Here is a 21,242-nt window from a genome sequence, read left to right as displayed (position 1 = left end):
GAACTACTAAAAATCGATTTTTTTATAACAAGAAATCGAACGTCACTGACTTGGCAATATTTCGCGCCTATGTATATAAAAATTATATTGTTTAAAGTTCGCAGAACTTTCGCAATATTGGACCGCGTTTGTTGCCACCTGTTGATCGCTACTGTATCACCTTAACCAATTGTTGTCTTAAAGGAAAACACAAAATCCAAAATATTCAGATATACAAAACCTACACTTTTTAATTTCTTGAGATTTTTGGCATTAGGTACTATTAATTTTTAAGTTATTAAAAAAAAGGAATTTTTTACGAAATTTAGAAAGGAAAAAATTTAAACAATTACTTTAAAACCAATTTTTTTAAAGGCATTTTGGACTGATGAAAGTTACAGATCATATAAAATATAAACAATACATAAGTAAAGTAACTTGTAAAGCGGTAACGATTAATTTCATTCAGGATGCTAATTAGGGGGTGATTTTTACGATTGCTTTTATAAAAAAAAGGATTGACATTATTTTGAGCGTAACCTACTTTTACTTTGGATGTTGTAAACTTTTTTAAAAAACAAAAATAAAGCTTTTTTTAAGCACTTTAAAAAAAGCTGTAATGAGTTTTCTCCGAAAAGTGCTGCATTTTTTGGTGATTTCACGTTGAAATATTTGATTTGGAACTTGACAAATAAGGACACACTTTTCATTAGCTACTACTGGGTCTAGAGACTTCATATTGTATATACCATATACTCCATTTTTTTTCACTTTTTTATGAGCTATATTTTTGCCAAGAGTATTTTTCGATAAAATACTTACTTTTTGAGTTATTTGCGAAAAACCATCTAAAAACGTGTTTTTTTTTTGTTGAAAAATGAACATATTCACTCGCAAATAACTCGAAAAGTATTGATTTAGTGAAAAAACTCTATAGAACAAAAGTTGTTTAGAATTAGGCAGTTTATCCAATTCCGGACTTATTTTGAACGTATGTTTTTTCACCCCCGAGAAGGGGTGACACTCACTCCCAGGTCTAAAGCACACATTGGCACAATATAACTTTTTTTCTTTGACATGTTAGCTATGTGTATGCCAAATTTCATGTCAATCCAAGCGGTTCTTTAAAATTTACAGCAAAAACCGTGAGTAAATGGACTGTAAGTTCTCAACAAATGTTTTGGAGTAGTATACAAAGTGATATTTGTGTGTATATTAACTTTGGCAGTTAAAATTTAAGAAAAAATTTTGGCACGTTTGCAATGTGTTGCGGATTTTATTGAATGGATGCGGTTGTAGATATTAAAATCAATAAACGTTTAGATCTTTGGTAGGTATACATATACAGTATTCGCCAAAATAATCACTACCGAAAGTGAACATTGTAGTTATTCGTTAATTTACATGTTCAAAATGTGCACTACGGCTACGGCCATACAAGCGACAATTTACAGCGCCGTAAGAGCAGTAAATTGAAGCGCGAAAAATGAGTCCACGGTGAGTGTAGTTGATGACCAGACTGGGCTGTAAAATATCGCGTAGCCACATAGAAACGTAGGATATGACTTAGGCTAAGGCTCCACGGGCGACAAATGTACGATAGCTGTAGCCGTAAAACGAACTTAAGGTTCCGCGGAACGGAATAGGAATGGTCGAACTGAACCGACTACGCACAAGTCCTGTAGTCGTTACAGTTCGGCTATTCCCATTCCGTTCCGCGGAACCTTAAGTTCGTTTTACGGCTACTGCTAGCGTAAATTTGTCGCCCGTGGAGCCTTAGCCTTAGGACCCATTTTTTGAGGTTCATTTTACTGCTCTTACAGCGCTGTAAATTGTCGCTCGTCTGGCCGTAGCCTATCACTAAAAGGTTATAACAATATCTGGTGACGGAACTTCTGACTTAAGGGGAGGTGTGTATGGTTTGAAATCAACATTTCAAGCACAGTTTGGAATTTTTTTTAAATATGGTAGAATTATTTTATTTTTAAATTAAATAAACATATTCAGTACTATTATTCAAAGAATATTAAAATAAAATTCAAAGCAAAATATTGAAAAATAATACAACGGTGGCAAATTTTTTACAGAAACCTCAAAAAAGTATATATTGATTTGGACATCAGAACTCGACATTGGATCAGGTGAAACAAAAAATTAAAAAATATTTTATTAGCTTATGAGTTTCTCGAGGCAACGCTGTCGAATTTTTTTGTTTTAACGATTTCTGAGTTTTTGGTATCGCTCAGAAGTCAAAATAACGAAATTTCTTGTAAAAAAGGTTATTGATCCATATATTAATGAAAAAAATATTAGCTTAATTTTTCATAAAATTACTTAATTGAAACGTTTTTTCTAGTTCCTGAAAAAAGTTGATTTCTGGGTTACAACCTTTTACCTTTCAACCGTCGATATTTATCATTGTTACACAAAAATAAGCATAAAACAAGAAATATCTCGACAGCGTTCCTTCACGAAATGTCCAAAGAAAATTAATCCAAATTTCATGTTGATTTGTCAAGTAGTTTTTGAGTTACAATGTCCACCGCCTCTGAACAAAGCATTTTTGAAAAAAAAACGCGTTTATAGTTTTGACAACTTTTATTTTCAATTTATTTTTGTCTGTAAAATAGTATAGTGATGCACACCGGAATATGTTTGCATGGAAAACAGCTGTTGAAAACGTTGAACTGCTGCGAAGTGAGTAGGGATATTCCATATGCTGTATTTCCGGTAATTTTACTGCGAAAATCTGAAATTTTCAGAGAGTATTCATGAAGTCATGTAAATTCATTTAAAATAATAAAAGAAAATCGACAATTTCAAACCATACCCCCTCCTCCTTAAATACTGATTCCTTCAGCATGCCCCTAATGTATGTAGGCATGCCTCTTATCTGACAACACCCGCAGGTATTGACAGATAAGGAGAGCGAGCTGGGCACCCGAAATCTGTTGCACGAAGAGCATAAAGCTGTATGGGTCGTTGCCCCATCCTGTTAAAACCGGGTCTACCCCAAAATCCCGACAGCCACAATCCCGACGGCCAAAATCCCGACACGCCAGAATCCCGACAAGCCAAAATCCCGACAGGCCAGAATCCCGACAGGTTTGATAAGTTTCTTTTTAACATATAATTACCTTTATTTCTTGTTTTTTTGTTTATGGCCATCTGTTTTTTATTTTTTGTTACTAAACAAAAGTATTTTGTATTCAAAGTATCAAACAAATGTCGGAATTTTTACTTATGCGAGGATTATTGCATGTCTGGATTTTGGCCTGTCGGGATTTTGGCGTGTCGGGATTCTGGCGTATCGGTGTTTTGGCCGTCGGGATTTTGGCTGTCGGGATTTTGGCTGTCGGAATTTTGGGCGGCACCGGTTAAAACCATTGCCTGTGCATCTGCAGATTTCGTGCGCAGCAAAAATTTCCAAATTTCTACAAAAAGGCACACTAATATTCTCTCAGTTGGTGTTTCACTGATATTCAGTTTATACGCAGTAAGTCGAAGGCGTAGTTTTGAAGACTCTAAGCTCTGATCTAGAACAATCCCATGATTATCTTGGTAAGAACTGTTTTTAGACGACCGAAAGTGCTCTTGCGCTGACACAACACACTATCAGTGTTAGTAAATTTATCCACGATTGCTAACATTACCTACACTTTTACAAGGTGCCGCCTTAGGCCGCGTTCAGAGTGGACGAGCAAAGAGCAAAAAGTGCACGTTCTGAGTGGACGAGCAAAGAGCAAAGAGCAAAGAAGTGCTAATAGCGGGTAGTTACGCTAGACGAGAGTTTAGTTCTTTTCCACTCGGCAGTATGGATATGAGCGGTAGGATATTTGCTCTTTACTCTCACAGTAGTCCATGTAGTGAGACCGCTCCCGTCTGAAAAAATTTCCGATTCGGTCTCTTTGTGGATTCCTATTTAAAAATATTTTAAAATTTCCTTTAAACAAATCTGAAGGGTACCGGGCGGAATTTTTGGGCAGAAATTGTTTAAACAATTTTTTTTAAACAAATACAAAAGATCACGTTTTTTGCTCTGGAACATATATTTTTAAGTTTTGTGGGTCATTCTAAACAACAAAGGTATCTTGTAAATGTTCTCAAAAATTGATAGTTTTCGAGTTATAGGCAATTTAAAATCTGAAAAATGCGAAAATACGCATTTTCGGGGCCTAAAAACTCATATTTAAATTAGTATTTTTGAGGTTGTCAGATACTTAAATTGAAGTTTAAACATTGAGCTTCAAGACTCTGAAGAGTGATCGCGTCTAACCTTAATTTATACCGTTGTTTTTAATTGTTAAATATGCGTGTTTATCTGATTTTTTTGCCGGTGCGGCGCGCTCTATTTCAAAAATCTCCTATTTTCCTCCGAAAATTATTTTTTCTAGATTTTTTGGGATTTTCTAAATAAAATAAGTTTCTTGACATTTTTCTAAAAAGTTAACAGTTTTAAAGTTATAAGCGATTTAAAATCCAAAAATGAGTTTTTTATTAACTTATAACTTTAAAACTATTCACTTTTGAGAAAAATGTCAAGAAACTTATTTTATTTAGAATGTCCCAAAAAATCTAGAAAAAATAATTTTCGGATGAAATAGGAGATTGTTGAAATAGAGCGCGCCGCACCGGCCAAAAAATCGGATAAACACGCATATTTAACAATTAAAAAACAACGGTATAAATTAAGGTTAGACGCGATCACTCTTCAGAATCGAAGCTGAATGTTTAATCATCAATTTAAGTATCTGGCAACCTCAAAAATACTAATTGAAATATGAATTTTTAAGCCTCGAAAATGCGTATTTTCGCATTTTTCAGATTTTAAATCGCCTATAACTCGAACACTATTAATTTTTGGGAAAAATTACAAGATACCTTTTTTGTTTATAATAACCCAAAAAACCTAAAAATATATGTTCCGGATCTTTTGTATTTGTTTAAAAATAGTTATTTATGAAACAGTTCGTGAAGTATGCTTTTTGCGAACGCACGCGATATTTAGAGCACGAGCGACAGCGGAGCGAGTGCTATACATCGCGTAAGTTCGCAAAAAGTACTTCACGCACAGTTTCATACAATATTTTATCTACTCTACCATAAACAAATAAAAAAACTGTAACTCTTCGTCACTGGAATTCATTTCTATTCTACAATTTTTAGAACTTTGACATTTAAAAATTCTAACTTCTTTCAAACCACAAAACTAAAAACTTTTGTCGTAATTTATTGCTCATTATGTCATCACCATGACAACGCCAAAGTTAAGGATATTTGATTATATGAAAGTATGTTAAAAACAGTGCGAAAAAGTAAGTCCCATTTAAAGTACATTGTTACTTCACGCTCACTTTAAACACTTCACGCACTGCTATCTAGAATGACAGTTTTCACAAACTAAAAACTTACACATAATATAACATAGAGTAGATAAAATTGTTTAAACAATTTCTGCCCAAAAATTCCGCCCGGTGCTCTTCAGATTTGTTTAAAGGGGACATTTTTGAATAGGAATTGACAAAGAAACCGAATCAAAAAATTTTTCAGACGGGAGCGGTCTCACCACATGGACCAAAGAGTGCGAGCGGAGAAATCAAACTTGTTTGGTTTCGCCGCTTTCCTCTTTGCTAGCACTCTGTGTACCTCCATTTCCCAGTATGAGTTTGATTTCTCCGCTTTGCTCTTTGCTCGTCCACTCTGAACGCGGCCTTAGACACTTTACGTTGATATTTTTCAGACACTTGTTTCAAACTTAGGACATTATTCTGCCCATTTCCTTATAAGTGGAAATAATGCTCTACAATAGACACTCTCCTCAGTTGTGAGAACCATTTTCGCGACGATTTTAATAAAGCACTGTTAATATGACAGTTAATGACAAATAAGGCCAATGAAATAAATACGTATTGCGTGCGCAATTTCATAGTCGCCTAAATTTTGGTACTGCCTATTTTGACAATATGGTACCAACAACTAAAAACTGAACGTATAAAAAAATTTGGATATAAAAAGTTTTAGTTTCAAGCAAGTGGAAAAACTGCGGCTTAAGTTAAGCAAGCTATCCATTTGAGATAAAATCTCGAGATTAGTCTCAAGGTGTTGTCTATTTGAGATCACTTGCGGTTTCGAGATCGGCATGGAAGACTCGCCTCCGACTTGCTGACTGGAGTCTCCAGACAAAGAGTACCTATACATATTTTCATTCTTCAGAGTGGATTCGCATCAGGCAATGCAATGCAAAAACGAAAAAAAAAGGTAAAAAAAAGAAGTGTTGGATGAGAAAATGGATGGATTATCGAATTTACTTAAGAGAAGGTTAAGTTCTCGTAAATGAATTGGGGTTGGAAGATGCAAAGCAATTGAAAAATTTGATTCGAATGTCTGCTGTGTAGTTTGGACTGCTTTTAGATTTAGTAAAACACCAGATTTACGAAAATATAAATTTAAATTGTGTAACTTCGTGTGTATTTTCTTTGCATCATAATTATTAAATTTTATTGAAACTCATCATAAGAAATCATCTTTTTGCGGTGTTTGTATAACTTGTGGTTAACATTTCATAAAAATTATTTTTATTCATAGAGAAATTAATTTCAAAATTTTATCAGCCGTTCAATGTGGCGCACTCATTTTTTAGAAAAACAGTACATAGTTACCATTTGAAAACAAAATTTTGTCGGAATATATCCTTCAGTAAATATACTCGTACAGCATTATGTGCTGAGTTAGACACACGATAAATTGCACGAAATTTTCACTTACCCATGCATTCTGTTTGGTAACTTTCTCAGCCATAACAAGGGGCTCCTCGACAACAGAAGCACCAGATTCTGCAGCATCTGGTGGTGCACACTGCCATGCGCTGGGATCCAACTGCCATCCATATCCATTTCCATGCCAGCCATAGCCGTTAGCTGCGCTTGGGGGTTGTTGATAATGAATTACTGGATAAGCATTGTTGTACTGTTGGTAGGGTATTAACATAGGAAGGGGCGGAGGATTCATATTTCACAGTTTTTCACTGAAGGGAGTAGAATAAAGCTGTAACAAAATATGTAACGTAAATTTTTAAGTATATAAAAAGACAGAACAAGTTAAAACTTTTTCAACATACTTAGAGCGGAAAGTTTAAAGAACTATAATATTAGTTTATATTTTTTGTCTAATCTTTTTTCCATCTTATGATCTGTAAAAAAACTTAAATCGAACTGATAAATAAACAAAGATAAAATGTTATTTCCGAAATGTTTTGATAGGTTTGGCATCCTCGAATGGAAATCCAGAGAACATGTGAGTAAGTAAATTGATGCTTAATTTCATAAAAGAAAAAGATATTTAATAGTGTTGACGAAACTGTTAAGCAATGTTTGTTACAGAATGTCTAATGTCATAATACGGAACTTGCACATACAAATATTTCTGCAGAAAATTGTTAATTAATGTTTAAAAATGTTATATTCAAAATATTACGTCAACAATGAATAGTGTACGTACAACAACCGATAATAGTTCCGCGCCCAAAATTTCCGTTTCAAACAACTTTAAAAGCGCGAGCTGGGGTCTGACGTCACCAACCACTGTGTTCTCGTTTGCCCGTTCGTTTGGTGAGCTATAACATTGACATTTTGCCAGTGCTAGTTGTGCGTGTCGAATAACTGTCTTGTTTGCTCGGTGTTTATATTATTATATTTAGTGTATAATATATTATACTTATTAATTAGGTACCTAATACTAATAAGATATTTTCTATTTCTAGAAAAAATATTAGGTAGTTGTCTTTTCATGAAATGTGCCTACTTAAACTTGTTTATTTGTTGCAGTTAGCAAGACATGGATAACTATATAAATTTAAGATTATGGGTCGTCCCAAAATTATTAAGTCAGGTGTTGTCCCGCACATATTTGATTGTTAACCAGACAGAAAACGAACTTTTTCTGATCCCATGAGGGAAGCAGCCCTTAAAAGGGTTAAATGACAGCTTCTTGAAGATGCCGCTTCTACCTCTAGGTCTGTTCTAAGAGGACAATGATGATAATAGACAGTGTGATCCTAGTTTCACAAACTTAGTTCAACCAGGACCTGAATTAAACCAACCAACTTTACCTCAAAAACTGAATAATGCATTAACACAGACTCACATCAAAATCAAAAGTAGAGGTATTCAGTGGATTTGTATTTGATTATTCAGTAAATTTCAAAGGAGTGTTACAGTCGGGTTGTCGCCATTGAAAATACATAATAAGGATGCAGGAACTTCACCTACAAAAGACTTGCAAACATTATTTGAAGATACAAAAAGTAAATCAGGACATTCTGTATTTGAAGATAATAGTGAATATAGTGGTAGTGATGACACTGGTACAATGAAAGTGATTCTTTATCTTGTGATGAAGATGCGAAAAAAGAGGAAGCAAAACAATTTAAAATGTTGTCTCTGAAGTGTACAGTGATGAAGTTACAATACATACCTAGAGTGTATACGTTTCAATTAATGAAAATATTGTAAAACACAAACAATGGATCTATTTTTAACTCTAAAACAGAACAGGACACACATTTATGTCTCTTGGAGATGATTTCGGCATAAGCGAAAGCAATGCTTCGAGAATATTTGCAAAATCTATTCCATTAATTAGTAAATATTTAAGATCTTGTATTATTAATCCCCAAGTTGGTCCAGTTAAATTTTATATTAATAATTACCCTTAGCATTTCAATCAAAGACGACTAAAATGTAGTATACAATCCCCAGAATAGCCTAAATTGCTTTCTTTTGAAAAACCCTCGTGAGTAATACGGTAATAGTATCTACTTATGCGTTTTAAGCACTTTAGAAGGTAGAAATTTTTAAAGATTTATAAATTTCACTTTGAAACTAAATAAACTGATTGTAGAACTATGCAAGAATACAAATAATATCTGGTAATTTCCAATTAAATACGATTAAAATGTTATATACAATTCCCGTAATATGTACTCTAATCGCGTTTTTAACCGGGCTCAACTCGTAGCCCGGTTGTGGTCCGTGACGTCAGACCAATAGAAGGACGTTCAAGCGGCTCTTAAAAATTTGAATTTTATAGCATTTTCAAAGCCTCGTAAAAAGCGTATGGGTTAAAAATATTTGTTTTTTTTACATGCAAGCGTTTTAAGATCATGTTACCTTATGTTTTTAATATTATTTTAATATTTAAAAATTTATTCAAGTTTCCTATTGAGCTCCCCCCGAATGCAACAGTAGCAGTAAAAATAAATTGTATATTTTATCCCACTGATAAAAAAAATATACTATTTCCTTCTACTGAATAAACGCGGACAAGGCTGTCATCAGTGAATAGAATTTGATCCGTTCATTCGGCAAAGCCTATCGCCCTAGTCGATGACGTCTCTGAATTTTTAAACCATATTTTTGTTTAACAAGTACGTATATTTCATACTCGTTACTAATATAATTCTTGTTTTTTGAACTCTAATGTTACAAGGCGATAAAGAAAATTGCATCAAAAATCAGACAGATTACATAATGATTATTGAGAGATAGCGAAATAGTATTATTTCGTATACAGTGCAAAAACTTTTTCCGCTGCAGATGTTCCCACCGATCACACTTTGCTTGTAGCCAAATTTAAAAAGATATATCCAAAATCAGACATGAACTTACTGAAGAAAGAAGAAACAAAGCAAAAAAATATATAACACGTCACATTTGTCAAAAAGTCGAAAAAACGTGGAAAGAGGGTAGATCCTGATAAGATGTGGTCTGAATTAACAACAGTAATAAAAAATCTGAAGACAATCTAAAAAACACAAACCAACGGGCAAAAAAAACATGAATGATTGATGAAATTTAAAAATGATGAAATTGAAAAGACAACATTAAAGATAACAGTAAATATAAATAAATTCAAAAACAAATAAGAAGACAGATAGAGGAGGCAAAGGAGAAGTGGTGTTTAAAAAATGTGCAGAGATTTACAACAAAATACGATGACAAACTTCTCCACAAGAGAATAAAGGAACTAACTGGAAATAGAAATAATAGTCAGTGTGGCATACTAACAAGCATGTATGATACGGTCCTGGCCATATTAGAAGAAATAAACGACGAATGGAAAACATCATTGTATACAAAATAAATTTTCAGACAACAGGGAACAAGATAATCAACTTGCAAAATGTAACTCCTTAAATCCAACAACGCTAAAAAATGTATCGATTATCCACTGATAAGTCTCATGTCCTAATATGTATGTTATTTCTCGAAATAATTCAAAACATAATTTACGCAGAGTGTGGCCACTGTCGCCGATCCTCGCTGCTAGTGGCCATAGGCGTAACCAGGGGGGTTTTGGGGGGTTATAACCCCCCCATTGGGATGTACTTTGAGCTCTATACGCTTAACACCATACCCCTCGGAGACCTTCCAGTAGTTGTAATCCCCCCTAGGATTATCCTGGTTACGCCTATGCTAGTGGCGTCTATTACAAAATCATTGGCACTACAAAATCGCCTGTTTAAGCCACCTTGTGGATCCACTCAGTAGCGCTGCAGAGTGGCTCGTCTGTTTCTGTCCTTAATTGGTTTCAGGAACTATATGTGAACCCGAGAGGCCTTGTGTTCATTGTGTTCATGGAAAAACGTCGCGATCAACAAAAATATGCATATTTGTTTTTCATCACTTTGAAAAGGTCTTTGATAACATCAAGCACGCAAAACTAATAGAATGTTTACAAAAAAGAACATGGATCCCAATAATATAAACATAATATGTGTACTCTATTTTAACCAAAATGAATTTTCAACAAAAACTTTCCGATTATAAATTCGCAAAGTCTGTTCATTCGTTTGTACGTTGCCACCCTTGCAATACTTAGAGACGATCTACAGATGAATTATTCTTCTTCTTCTTCTAGTGACTATCCGTTGCGAATGTTGGCAATCATTCTGGAAATGATAATCTTATTAGCTGCAGCCTTGAAAAGCCCTGTAGTGGATGTCGCAAACCAGGTCCTCAAGTTCCTGAGCAAAGATATTCTTCCTCTTCCGACGCCTTTTTTACCACTCACCTTTTCCTGCAAAAAGCATTTTAACAGGTTATATTTTGTTTTATTTCTTGTGATGTGGCCGAAATATTCTAATTTTCTTCTTTTCACCGTGCAAATTATTTCCTTCTCTTTGGAATATTTTGGCATTTGATATTCTGCCCATCCATGATATCTTAAGAATTCCATTATGTCCACATTTCGAACGCTTCCAGTTTCTTCGTTGTTGTTTCCATTAGAGTTCAAGACTTTACTCCATATAATAAGATGGAGAATAATATAACCGGAGGAGTCTGAGTTTCAGTTCTAAATTCAAATTGTGTGATTTTGTCTACTGAATCCAAATCTGAAAACGGCATTTCGATACCTCTAACCCTTTTCGAGATAACTGACCTCAAAGTCGAAAATTATGACGCCACAATCATTGGAGTATATTTTTTCTTTTCAGTTGACACAAATAGACGTCAAATCAAATTTGAAACATCAAATAAATAAATTTTATTTATTAATGTTCATGAAATGTTGAATGGCAGCCTACTATGTTCAACGAAAATTTTGTTTATTTTATATTTATTTATTTTTATTATTTATTTATTATTTATATTTTAAACAAATTATGTATTCAAATAATAATAACTTATTATTATGTTTCTATGCATCAACAAAACATACGTTGTTTAGAGATCCGTCAAAGTCAAACTAAATTTTAAAATATTATTAAAAATACTTATAAATATCATTTGATAGTGAATTTAATAGTTATATAAAATAAATACGATGTTAAAAAATACAATTTGCTAAACTGGTAGTGAGCGAGGGTGAAAAATGTGATCTTAAAATTTATAAAAAGAAAACAAAAACAATGGTACCTAATCACGAAAAAGAATACTCCAAATGCTAGTAAATGAGAAAATAATTGAACAAGTTAAAAAGTTTAACCCGGGAGCAGTCGCCCTCACTTCTGTAACGTAAGTAGTCGCGCGTAGAGAAAAAATCTCACAATATAGATTTAAATACCAATTTAACTCAAATTTCTATTTTATAATATTTTTATTTACTTATTATAATAAAAATATCTATTTCTAACAATTTTAAAGCTAATTAGTTCTCACCAAAGCCATAAATTCCACAAAAAAAAGAAAATTAAAAAAAATTTCTACGCATTACTACGATCTTCCTCGAGGCACTTACGAGTGGAAAGCAATATTGACAAATTTTTCATCAAGTTATCACGGAAAAGGAAAACATGTGAGATTTTTTCTCACGGCGCGACTGCTCCCGGGTTAAACATCTAGGATGCTGAATACATCAGACCTTAGGCTTAGAACAAGAAGTAAAATGTAGTTTAAAAAGAAGTTAATTTTAAATTATTAAAAAATGGAAAGCATCTTATCTTGGACATATTTTCAGATACTAGAGATATATCTTCCTCCAACAAATAAAGGAAGTAAGGAAAGCGTGGTCCTGGCAGACGACAAATTACCTGGCTGCATAACTTCAAGCATTTGAGACGACTAGACCTCCAAACCCCAATAAGAAAATCACAGGATAGAAGACAGAAGTTTCGCCAACCTCCATTAGAGACGGCACCTAAAGAAGATTGAACTCTAATAATTTTTGGTTAACTTGTTTGACACCTGTTTATGTGTTTTTGCAAGTCTATAAATCAATTATGGACATTGTTGTCTTCTATTATAGTCCTGTCATGTTTCCCTCAAAATCGGACCATCGATTTTGATTTAAGTACCAAAAACCTAAATCGGCAACATAAATGTAATATTGAGAATTTTGAATCATATGTAATCCCAGTGTTCATTTTTGTATACAGTGCTAGTCAAAAGTCCGGTCACCCCTCGTATCTTTTGAACGGTTTTACTTATAATAGTGAATTTTTGAGAGACGAAATAAACGGATGTGGGCTTCTTATCTAGCCATAACGGGTCAAGAAATAATGACAGATGACGTTACAGCGCCACTGTGACCGATAATTTTAAATGGGACCTTATGGCAAGTGATACCTCGTTTGAAAGGTATTGAAAATACCTCCGAAAATAACGTCCGCCTACGGTTATTTGTCAAAAAAGTTTACGTTTTTCACTTCTCTTGTTGTATTTACGTCAACGTCAACTGTTTTGACAAGTGACCTAGGCGAACATTTGAATTTTTATTAATTAAATGCGAAACTACAATTTTATATTTATTTAATTCATTCATCAAAATCAACTTAACCCAAACAAAATGAGCATGATTGAATAGGTATTTTCAATAACTTTCAATCGAGGTATCACTTGTCATAAGGTCCCGTTTAAAATGATCTGTGTCTGTCAGAGTGGCGCTGTAACGGCTTCTATTACTATTACGTCACCTGTTATGACTATGTAGGAGAGAATCCTACGTCCGCTTATTTCCTCCCTCCAAATTTCACTATTATAAGTGGAACCGTTCAAAAGATACGAGGGGAGGACCCAGTGGCGCAGCTGACAGACCCGCAAGGGGCCCCTTAAAGCCTTCATGCTTAATACTTCTACTTTCTTTAAATTGGAGACCAAAACATATTTTCCTAATAAACATCAAAATAGGGAATTTGGAAGGAAGTATTGAAGCGGTTAATTGACGTAAACTCACTCTTTCCGGGTGCAATTTAGCGTTTCGTGGACATGTTGGTAGCTTAGATGAAAGTGCTGGTAATTTGTTGTAAAGGTAATTTGTTGTCGGTGCTTCTTTTACTAGCTAAATATGATCCTGTCACAGTATCCTGTTTTAGCTAAATTAATCGATAAAAACAATAAAAAAAGTTGAATTTGCTGGCTCAAGAGACTGAAACAAATTGATTAATTAAATTAAAAAAGTTGTTTTTATTCAATAATTCTTGATACCACTCAAGATATTTCAAAGCACGATCAGCTTAGTTTTCCTTTCCGGTATGTAAAAATAACTTGCGATGAAAATAATTTACCTTCCAAAGCAGAAGGTGTTAAACAGTTTTTTGGGATTTATTCGCATATTAGACCAAAGTGCAGAAGGTCTTGTAAATGAAATTTTAAAATGTATACAATCAAAGCACTTTTCCGTACACAACTGCAGATGGTGGGACAAGCGTTGACTGGTGTATATTCAGGCGTACAAAGGCGCATAACTGACGTTAAAAAAACAGCTTCCTATGTTCATTGTGCATATCATAATCTGAACCCAGTGTTGAATGATGCCGTTGCTGGTGTACAGGAGTTGGTTTTTTAGGATACAATTAAAAGAATATGTGTTCTTTTTTAGTGCAAGTAGGTAGGTATTAAAAGATGGGATGTACTATGTACTATTATGATTATGACTTTGGATTCATCGCGTTACTTGCCAACACTTAAAAGGTTATGTGAAACCTGGTGGTCATCCAGACATGATGCTGTTATGGCTTTGCTTCGGGCTTTCAGACAAGTAATGAAATCTTTAACGAAAATTTCATTGTTACTTAAAAAAAAACGATGAAAAATTAGAAGCTCCTGCATTATTAGAGCATATGAATAATTTTGAATTTGTCGTTAACATTACTATTCAATCTAAAATACTTAACTTTATAAATCTATCATCAAAACTTTTGCAATCTGAAATGGCAGAGTTAACGGTCACACTTCAACTTTTTGAAAAAAATCTTGGAAAATCTTTGAAATCTTCGAGAAATGAGAAATTTGTTTTTCGAAACTTTAGCAGAAGGAGCGGGAATAGCAGAATTGTGGGGTATTATACCGGAATTTAAAAGTAAATGGATAAAACGATATTAAAAATGTTTACGATAATCTCAGCAGCGACAAAAAAATAACTTGTAACGAAAAAAGTTTTGAAATTAATGTTTTCAACGTAAATTTAGATATAATATTGTTACAACTTGCTAATAGGCTTGTCGGATTAAGAGACATGTAAGTGTAAGAGGTTTTCATGTCTTTTTCCAAAAAATCTATTAACACTAACTGATGAATAAGTACTTATTAAAGAAAGGCCAAATATTGTCATTTACACATATTTTAGTAATTATACTGTTATTAGTTGTCGTTATGTTTATCATATCCACATATCCTCATATCCACAAAAATTGTCGCCCCTCAATCTTCAGCTACGCCACTGGGAGAACCTGGCTTTTGACTAGCACTGTATAAAATGTCTATTGGACGTATGTTCCATTACTTATTGCATGAAATTTTTTGCATGTTTTTTACATTATGTTTTGCGATGAAATTTGAAACAAAAATATGTTTTGCGATGTTCTTTTCATGACTATGGTTTTTTGTTCATTAGTAAAGTAAAGTAGTTTCCTAAAACAAGTACACACGTATTTAAAAAAGTATTTAATGCTCTTGTAATACATAAAAAAATGTTAATGGTAATATAATAACATTTTTTCTTCGATTTTTATCCAAATTTATTACAAATATTTAGTAAATAAGTCACCATTTTTGGAACGGTAACCTTACATTTTTATATGCACATATTACTACGAAGGTTATGATCTGCACAACGACTGGCCTTATAAGGAAAACATAAAGCGAAGGTTATTTATTACTTTCTTTATTCGAGTAAAAAAACCGGTCATTATTTAATAATTTTTAAAAATCGACTTTGTTAATTTATTCCTTATAAAAGAGAAAAGTCATAAATACATTTTTCGCAAATATCACGAAAACTCGTGTAGAAGATTAAGTAAATATCAAATTATAAAACAACAATATTACATCCGATTGGTAAGCGAACGGCTCCACGGGCGAGAAATTGACGCTAGCAGTAGCCGTAAAACGAACTTACGTAACAAAAGAACGAACGTAACAAAAGATTTTGCTGTTACAGCTTCACAGAAACTACCATCCTCGAGATATTAAAATATTCTACATTCTGTACATAATAATTATAAAATTACAAAAAAATAAGGGTTTGTTCTCTTCTTCTTGGTCAACCATTTTCCAACAACTCGTGAATGTTAGTCTCTCCAAATTGCTGCTATCTCTTTCTATTGTTACGCGATTGACTCTACTATTTTATTTATTTATATCTTTAGTCACTAAGTTTAATTTAAATAAAGGAAGACTTACTTATATTATTTTATTTACATCACTTATTTATTTTTAATGATTACAAATAACACCAACTAACACATCTAATTTATTTACAACTCAAATTTATGATTTAATTAACTAAACATAACGATAACTAATATATACATTTCATTAAATCCGAATCGAGTACAATTATATTACGCGTCGCGGCTCATTCGTTGACTGACTGGCCTGTGCTTGAATTTCAGTCCTATATATATATACTTCGGCAGCGTTCGCCCCGAACGCCGTGGAAAAGGAATAGCTGTTTCGCGCGTTCTCCAGTAACGACTAGATTGTTCAGTCAGGATAGGCCAATCTGTGAGCAGACTGTTATAAATAGCGTCACATTGCCCCCTCCTTAAAAGATGGTTCCTCCTGGAACCTTGTCGGGACTGGAACTGGATGCTGGTATCTGCAACTGGACCCTCTTTTACAACTCCCAGTTGTATAAAAGTGACAGGGGACGGTCTTCTCTCCGCACCAGTAACTATGCGGATTGCAACAGACTAACACCTGGACCTCGGTGTCTTGGAAAATTTCTTCTACCATATTTCGGATAACTCTCCAGTCTAATTGGCGGCATTCTAACTTTGGCATGGCTAACTTTTGCACGTCGGACTCCAACACGTGCTCTCTCAATTGAATTAATGCATCCCATACATCTTGGTAGGTAGGTTGGTCATGGACAGTGTCTTTTGTTACCAGATAGAATAGGTAACGTGATGCATCTTGGAGTTTCAATGCTTTACCAGGAGCTGGCAGTTGGCATTGAAGTTCTGCAACTCGACCAAACTTCCTTCGGAAGGCGGATGCCAACCCTCGTGCGTCTTTGATACTGGCCGGGATAGTATGGGCCAGCGAATAGTCATCGGGAAGTGCGAGAAGATCTCGCTTTTCTTCAGTGGTAACACCATGTCTTGCTTTACCGGTACCTCCGTAGGCACCCATGAACTCTTCAAAGGTAAGGTCAGGTATTTCTCGAACTTGGTTGACTTCCACTTCTTCATCTACGTCGTGGTCTCCCTCGTACGGCGCCAACCGGTTATGGTGGACTATCATCGGCTTTCCCCTAGGAATCTTGCTTATTCGGTAGATAACGTCATTGATTTTCTTGACAATGAGGTACGGACCTTCCCAGAACTGCTGCAACTTGGGAGAACAACCTGTTCGCTTCTTTGGATTATAAAGCCAGACTTTGTCGTTCTCCTTGAAACATCCCTTCTCAGCTTGGGTATCGTATCGTTTCTTCATTCGGTCGCTAGCGATCTGAAGATTAGAACGGACCAACTCATGTATATCGTCCATTCTTCTTCGTAATTCATTCACGTAATCCTCACCAGCAACATCTTCTCCAGGTCGACATCCAAACTCTAGATCACAGGGTAGACGCATCTCACGTCCAAATAGGACTTTTGCTGGTGTTTGGCCAGTTGATTCATTAACAGCAGATCTATAGGCCATTGCGAAGAACGGAAGGTACTGGTCCCAGTCTCGTTGATGATTGGACACCATCTTTGTCAAATACTTGCCGACTGTCCTATTCATACGCTCCACCATTCCATCCGATTGCGGGTGATAGGCCGTGGTTCTTGTCTTCTTCATGCCTAGTTTATCACAGATTCCTTGAAATAGATCGCTCTCAAAGTTCCTTCCTTGGTCACTATGGATCTCCAGAGGTACTCCAAATCGGCTGATGCAGTCTTTGATTAACACATCTGCAATAGTGGCGGCCTTCTGGTCTGGAATTGCGTAGATCTCAACCCATTTCGTGAAGTAATCCATTACCACCAACATGTATTTGCATCCATTGTCACTTTCTGGAAATGGCCCGGCAATATCCAAAGCTATTCTTTCAAACGGACTTCCAACATTGTATTGTCTCATAGGAGCCTTTCTTTTCCGGTAGGGTCCGTTACTTGTAGCACAGGTAGTACATTTCTTACACCAGTCCTTCACATCGTCGGAACTATTCATCCAATAAAATCGTTCCCGAATTCTCTGAAGGGTCTTCTTTACACCAAAATGCCCTCCTGATGGACTGTCGTGTAACTGACGAAGTACTTCGGCTACTCTGCTCTTTGGAATCACCAACTGTGTTCTCCTCACTGAACCATCATCCTTTTCTATTACTCGTTTAAGCAAACTGTCTTCCAAGATAAATGAGTCCCACTGGGCCCAATACGTCTTAACTACTGAGCCTAGGCTTGATATTTCTTGCCAAGATGGTCGACGATTTTCTTCTTTCCATTTTCGAATCTTCTGTAAAACTGGATCTTTTTCTTGTTCTTCCTTGATCTTGGTAGGCGTCCACTCGTCGTTGACCACTGTTGTTCTTAGTACTGCTGCTTCCTTCGACTCTGTTTTGTTGCAATGGGAACATTCTGCTTGACACGGTCTTCTAGATAGAGAATCAGCGTTTCTGTGGCTAACTCCGGCCCGATGCTCGATCTTGAAATCATATTCTTGAAGTCGTTCAATCCATCTGGCTATCTGACCCTCTGGATTCTTAAACTGCATTAACCATTTAAGGGCGGCATGGTCGGTTCGGATTAGAAACTTCCTTCCGTAGAGGTATTGATAGAAGTGTTCCACTGATTTTACTACTGCTAGAAGTTCTCTTCTCGTGACGCAATAATTTCGTTCAGGTTTTGAAAGCACTTTACTAAAATATCCAAGGACTCGTTCCTGTCCTCCTTGGATCTGCGACAGCACTCCTCCAATTCTCACATTACTTGCATCCGTATCTAAGATGAACTCTCCTTCTGGCAGTGGATACCCTAATATTGGCGCTGTAATTAAATGCCTCTTCAAAGTTTCAAAGGCCGTTTGGCAGTCTCCATCCCAGCAATAATCTCTTGCTTCCTCTGTAAATCGCGTTAATGGCTTAGCGATATCTGCAAACTTCTTAATGAACCTCCGGTAGTAAGTACATAGTCCCAGAAAACTTCTCACTTGATGTTTATCAGTTGGTTCAGGCCATTCCTTAATGGAATCGATTTTTCCTTTGTCCACGGCCACTCCTTCTTTGCTGACTATATGGCCTAAATAATTGACTTTACTTTGAAATAGCTGGCATTTCTTGGGATTTAACATTAACTGGGCAGCTTTAAGTCGATTAAAAACGTCTTCTAAATTCTTCAGGTGGTCTTCAAACGTCTCCCCCAAAACGATTATGTCGTCTAAATACACCAGGCATGTTTTCCAAGATAACCCTCTCAACACATTTTCCATCAGCCTCTCAAATGTCGCAGGAGCATTACAGAGTCCAAACGGCATAACGTTGAATTCCCATAATCCAGATCCTGTCGTAAAGGCCGTCTTCTCTTTGTCCACTAGATCCATTTCTACCTGCCAATATCCAGACTTCAAGTCCAACGTAGAAAACAATTTACTTCCAGCTAATGTGTCCAACGTGTCGTCGATCCGAGGCAGAGGATAACTATCTTTCTTGGTAACATTGTTCAACAAACGGTAGTCCACACAGAACCTCGTAGTTCCATCTTTCTTCTTGACCAGGACCACCGGAGAGACCCATGGGCTCGTAGAAGTTTCTATCACCCCGTCTTTCTTCATTTCTTGAACAATCCTTTCAGCTTCCTCTCTCTTCGCCTGTGGTAATCGTCGAGCTGATTGACGAATTGGCCTAGCGGTACCAGTGTCAATTTTATGTTTGACAACTGTCGTTCTTCCTGTCTTTCCTCCTTTCGGTACGAATATGTCACGATATTGCCTAAGAAATTCCCTTAATTTCCTTTTCTCCACTTGATTCAGAGATTGGCCTGCAACTGCAACCATTTGGTCGAACTTGTCGTTGGAATTATCTGATGTTGTTGTCTGACGGATTATGGACGTCACGGGTACACAAGTTCCTACTTTTGTCTCCTTCTTGATGGTCACCGGGTAGTCATTGACATTAATCAATCTCACGGGAATTTCTTTAGCAGAAGTAACCAATTCCTTTCCAATTATGATTCCTCGGCCAACCTCCTCATCGTGGTTCCATGGCTCCATCATAACAGGCGTTCCTTCTTCTACAGTTCCCTGTAGCCGCGCTACGATGATCGTTTCACTCCTCGCAGGCACAACTGTATCTTCTTTAATGGCTGCTAGCACAGTTCTGTCATCATGTGGATGAAGAAATACCTCCTCGTTGCCAACTTTGATTACCCTATTCTTAAAATCCAATTGAAATCCATGCAAATTCATTACGTCCATTCCTAATATAACATCTTCTTCGATGTCTGCAACTATGACAGTATGGACGAACTTTTCTGCTCCAATCCCTAATTGTATCTAGATTTCTCCATGGGTGTTGGCGTTTTCACCTGTGGCAGTCCGCAGTCGCAACCTCGTTGGTAAGAGTTTCTTACGGCTGTTTAAAACTGACGGTCGTATAATGGTCCTGGTCGCTCCGGTATCCACCAACAATGTATACTTTTTACCATTTATTTCTCCATCCACATATACACTATCTTCACGACATTTCAAAGAAGCTATTAGTATGAGAGGGTCTTTGGAAAAGTTGCGGGTCGAAGCTGCCCCCCTAAGGCCGACCCGTTCTAGTTTTCCTGCTGGTGAGTCTCTTGACTGTTATTGTACCTAGGGTACTTACATGAACTCCGTACGTGTCCCATTTCCCCACAATTCCAGCACCTTATGGTCTTTGTTTTCTTGTATGAAATGCCCTTTATCATATTGACAATCTGGTCCAATTTGTCTTCATCCTCTTCCTCTTTCACAGTCCTAACTTTACTGTACCCGCCAGAGGCCTGGGTAGCTGATTCGTATTCGAGGGCGGCAGACAAGACATCAACCAGCGTCTTGTGACGAGCTAATCGCAGTGTTCTTTGCATTTCATGATCACGAAGGCCATCAATGAATGTTTGAACAGCCAACTTTTCCATCATGTCTTCGGGAGCTGTTGGATATGCATATCGTACCAACCTGGCAATATCGACCTCGTATTCTTGAAGAGCTTCATCTTTCTTTTGTCTTCGATTTTTAAACTGCGACTGATAGACATGCTCTAAATGTTCGTGCCCGTATCGCATATTCAGTCTCTTCTTCAGCTGCTCGAAGTCATCTGTCTCCTCTACGGCTATGGTCTGGAGGACATCCAAAGCGTCGCCTCGAAGAGCA

At 36.0% G+C, this 21,242-nt stretch overlaps 1 protein-coding gene across 3 annotated transcripts in view; it reads right to left on the bottom strand.

Annotated features, from left to right (window-relative positions):
* LOC114330442 (calpain-B) overlaps positions 1-21,242 on the bottom strand; it is a 510,388-nt gene that overhangs the window by 395,678 nt on the left and 93,468 nt on the right. For all 3 annotated transcript variants that reach the window (XM_050652714.1, XM_050652713.1, XM_050652715.1), the window contains exon 2: positions 6,745-7,023. In XM_050652714.1, the coding sequence (XP_050508671.1) occupies positions 6,745-6,987 (243 nt within the window). In that variant the 5' untranslated portion in view covers positions 6,988-7,023. The remainder of the gene's footprint in view (positions 1-6,744; positions 7,024-21,242) is intronic.

This window comes from Diabrotica virgifera, chromosome 6, assembly GCF_917563875.1.
Source record: "Diabrotica virgifera virgifera chromosome 6, PGI_DIABVI_V3a".
Lineage (NCBI taxonomy): Eukaryota > Metazoa > Arthropoda > Insecta > Coleoptera > Chrysomelidae > Diabrotica > Diabrotica virgifera.
This window is presented reverse-complemented; position numbering and strand designations above follow the sequence as displayed.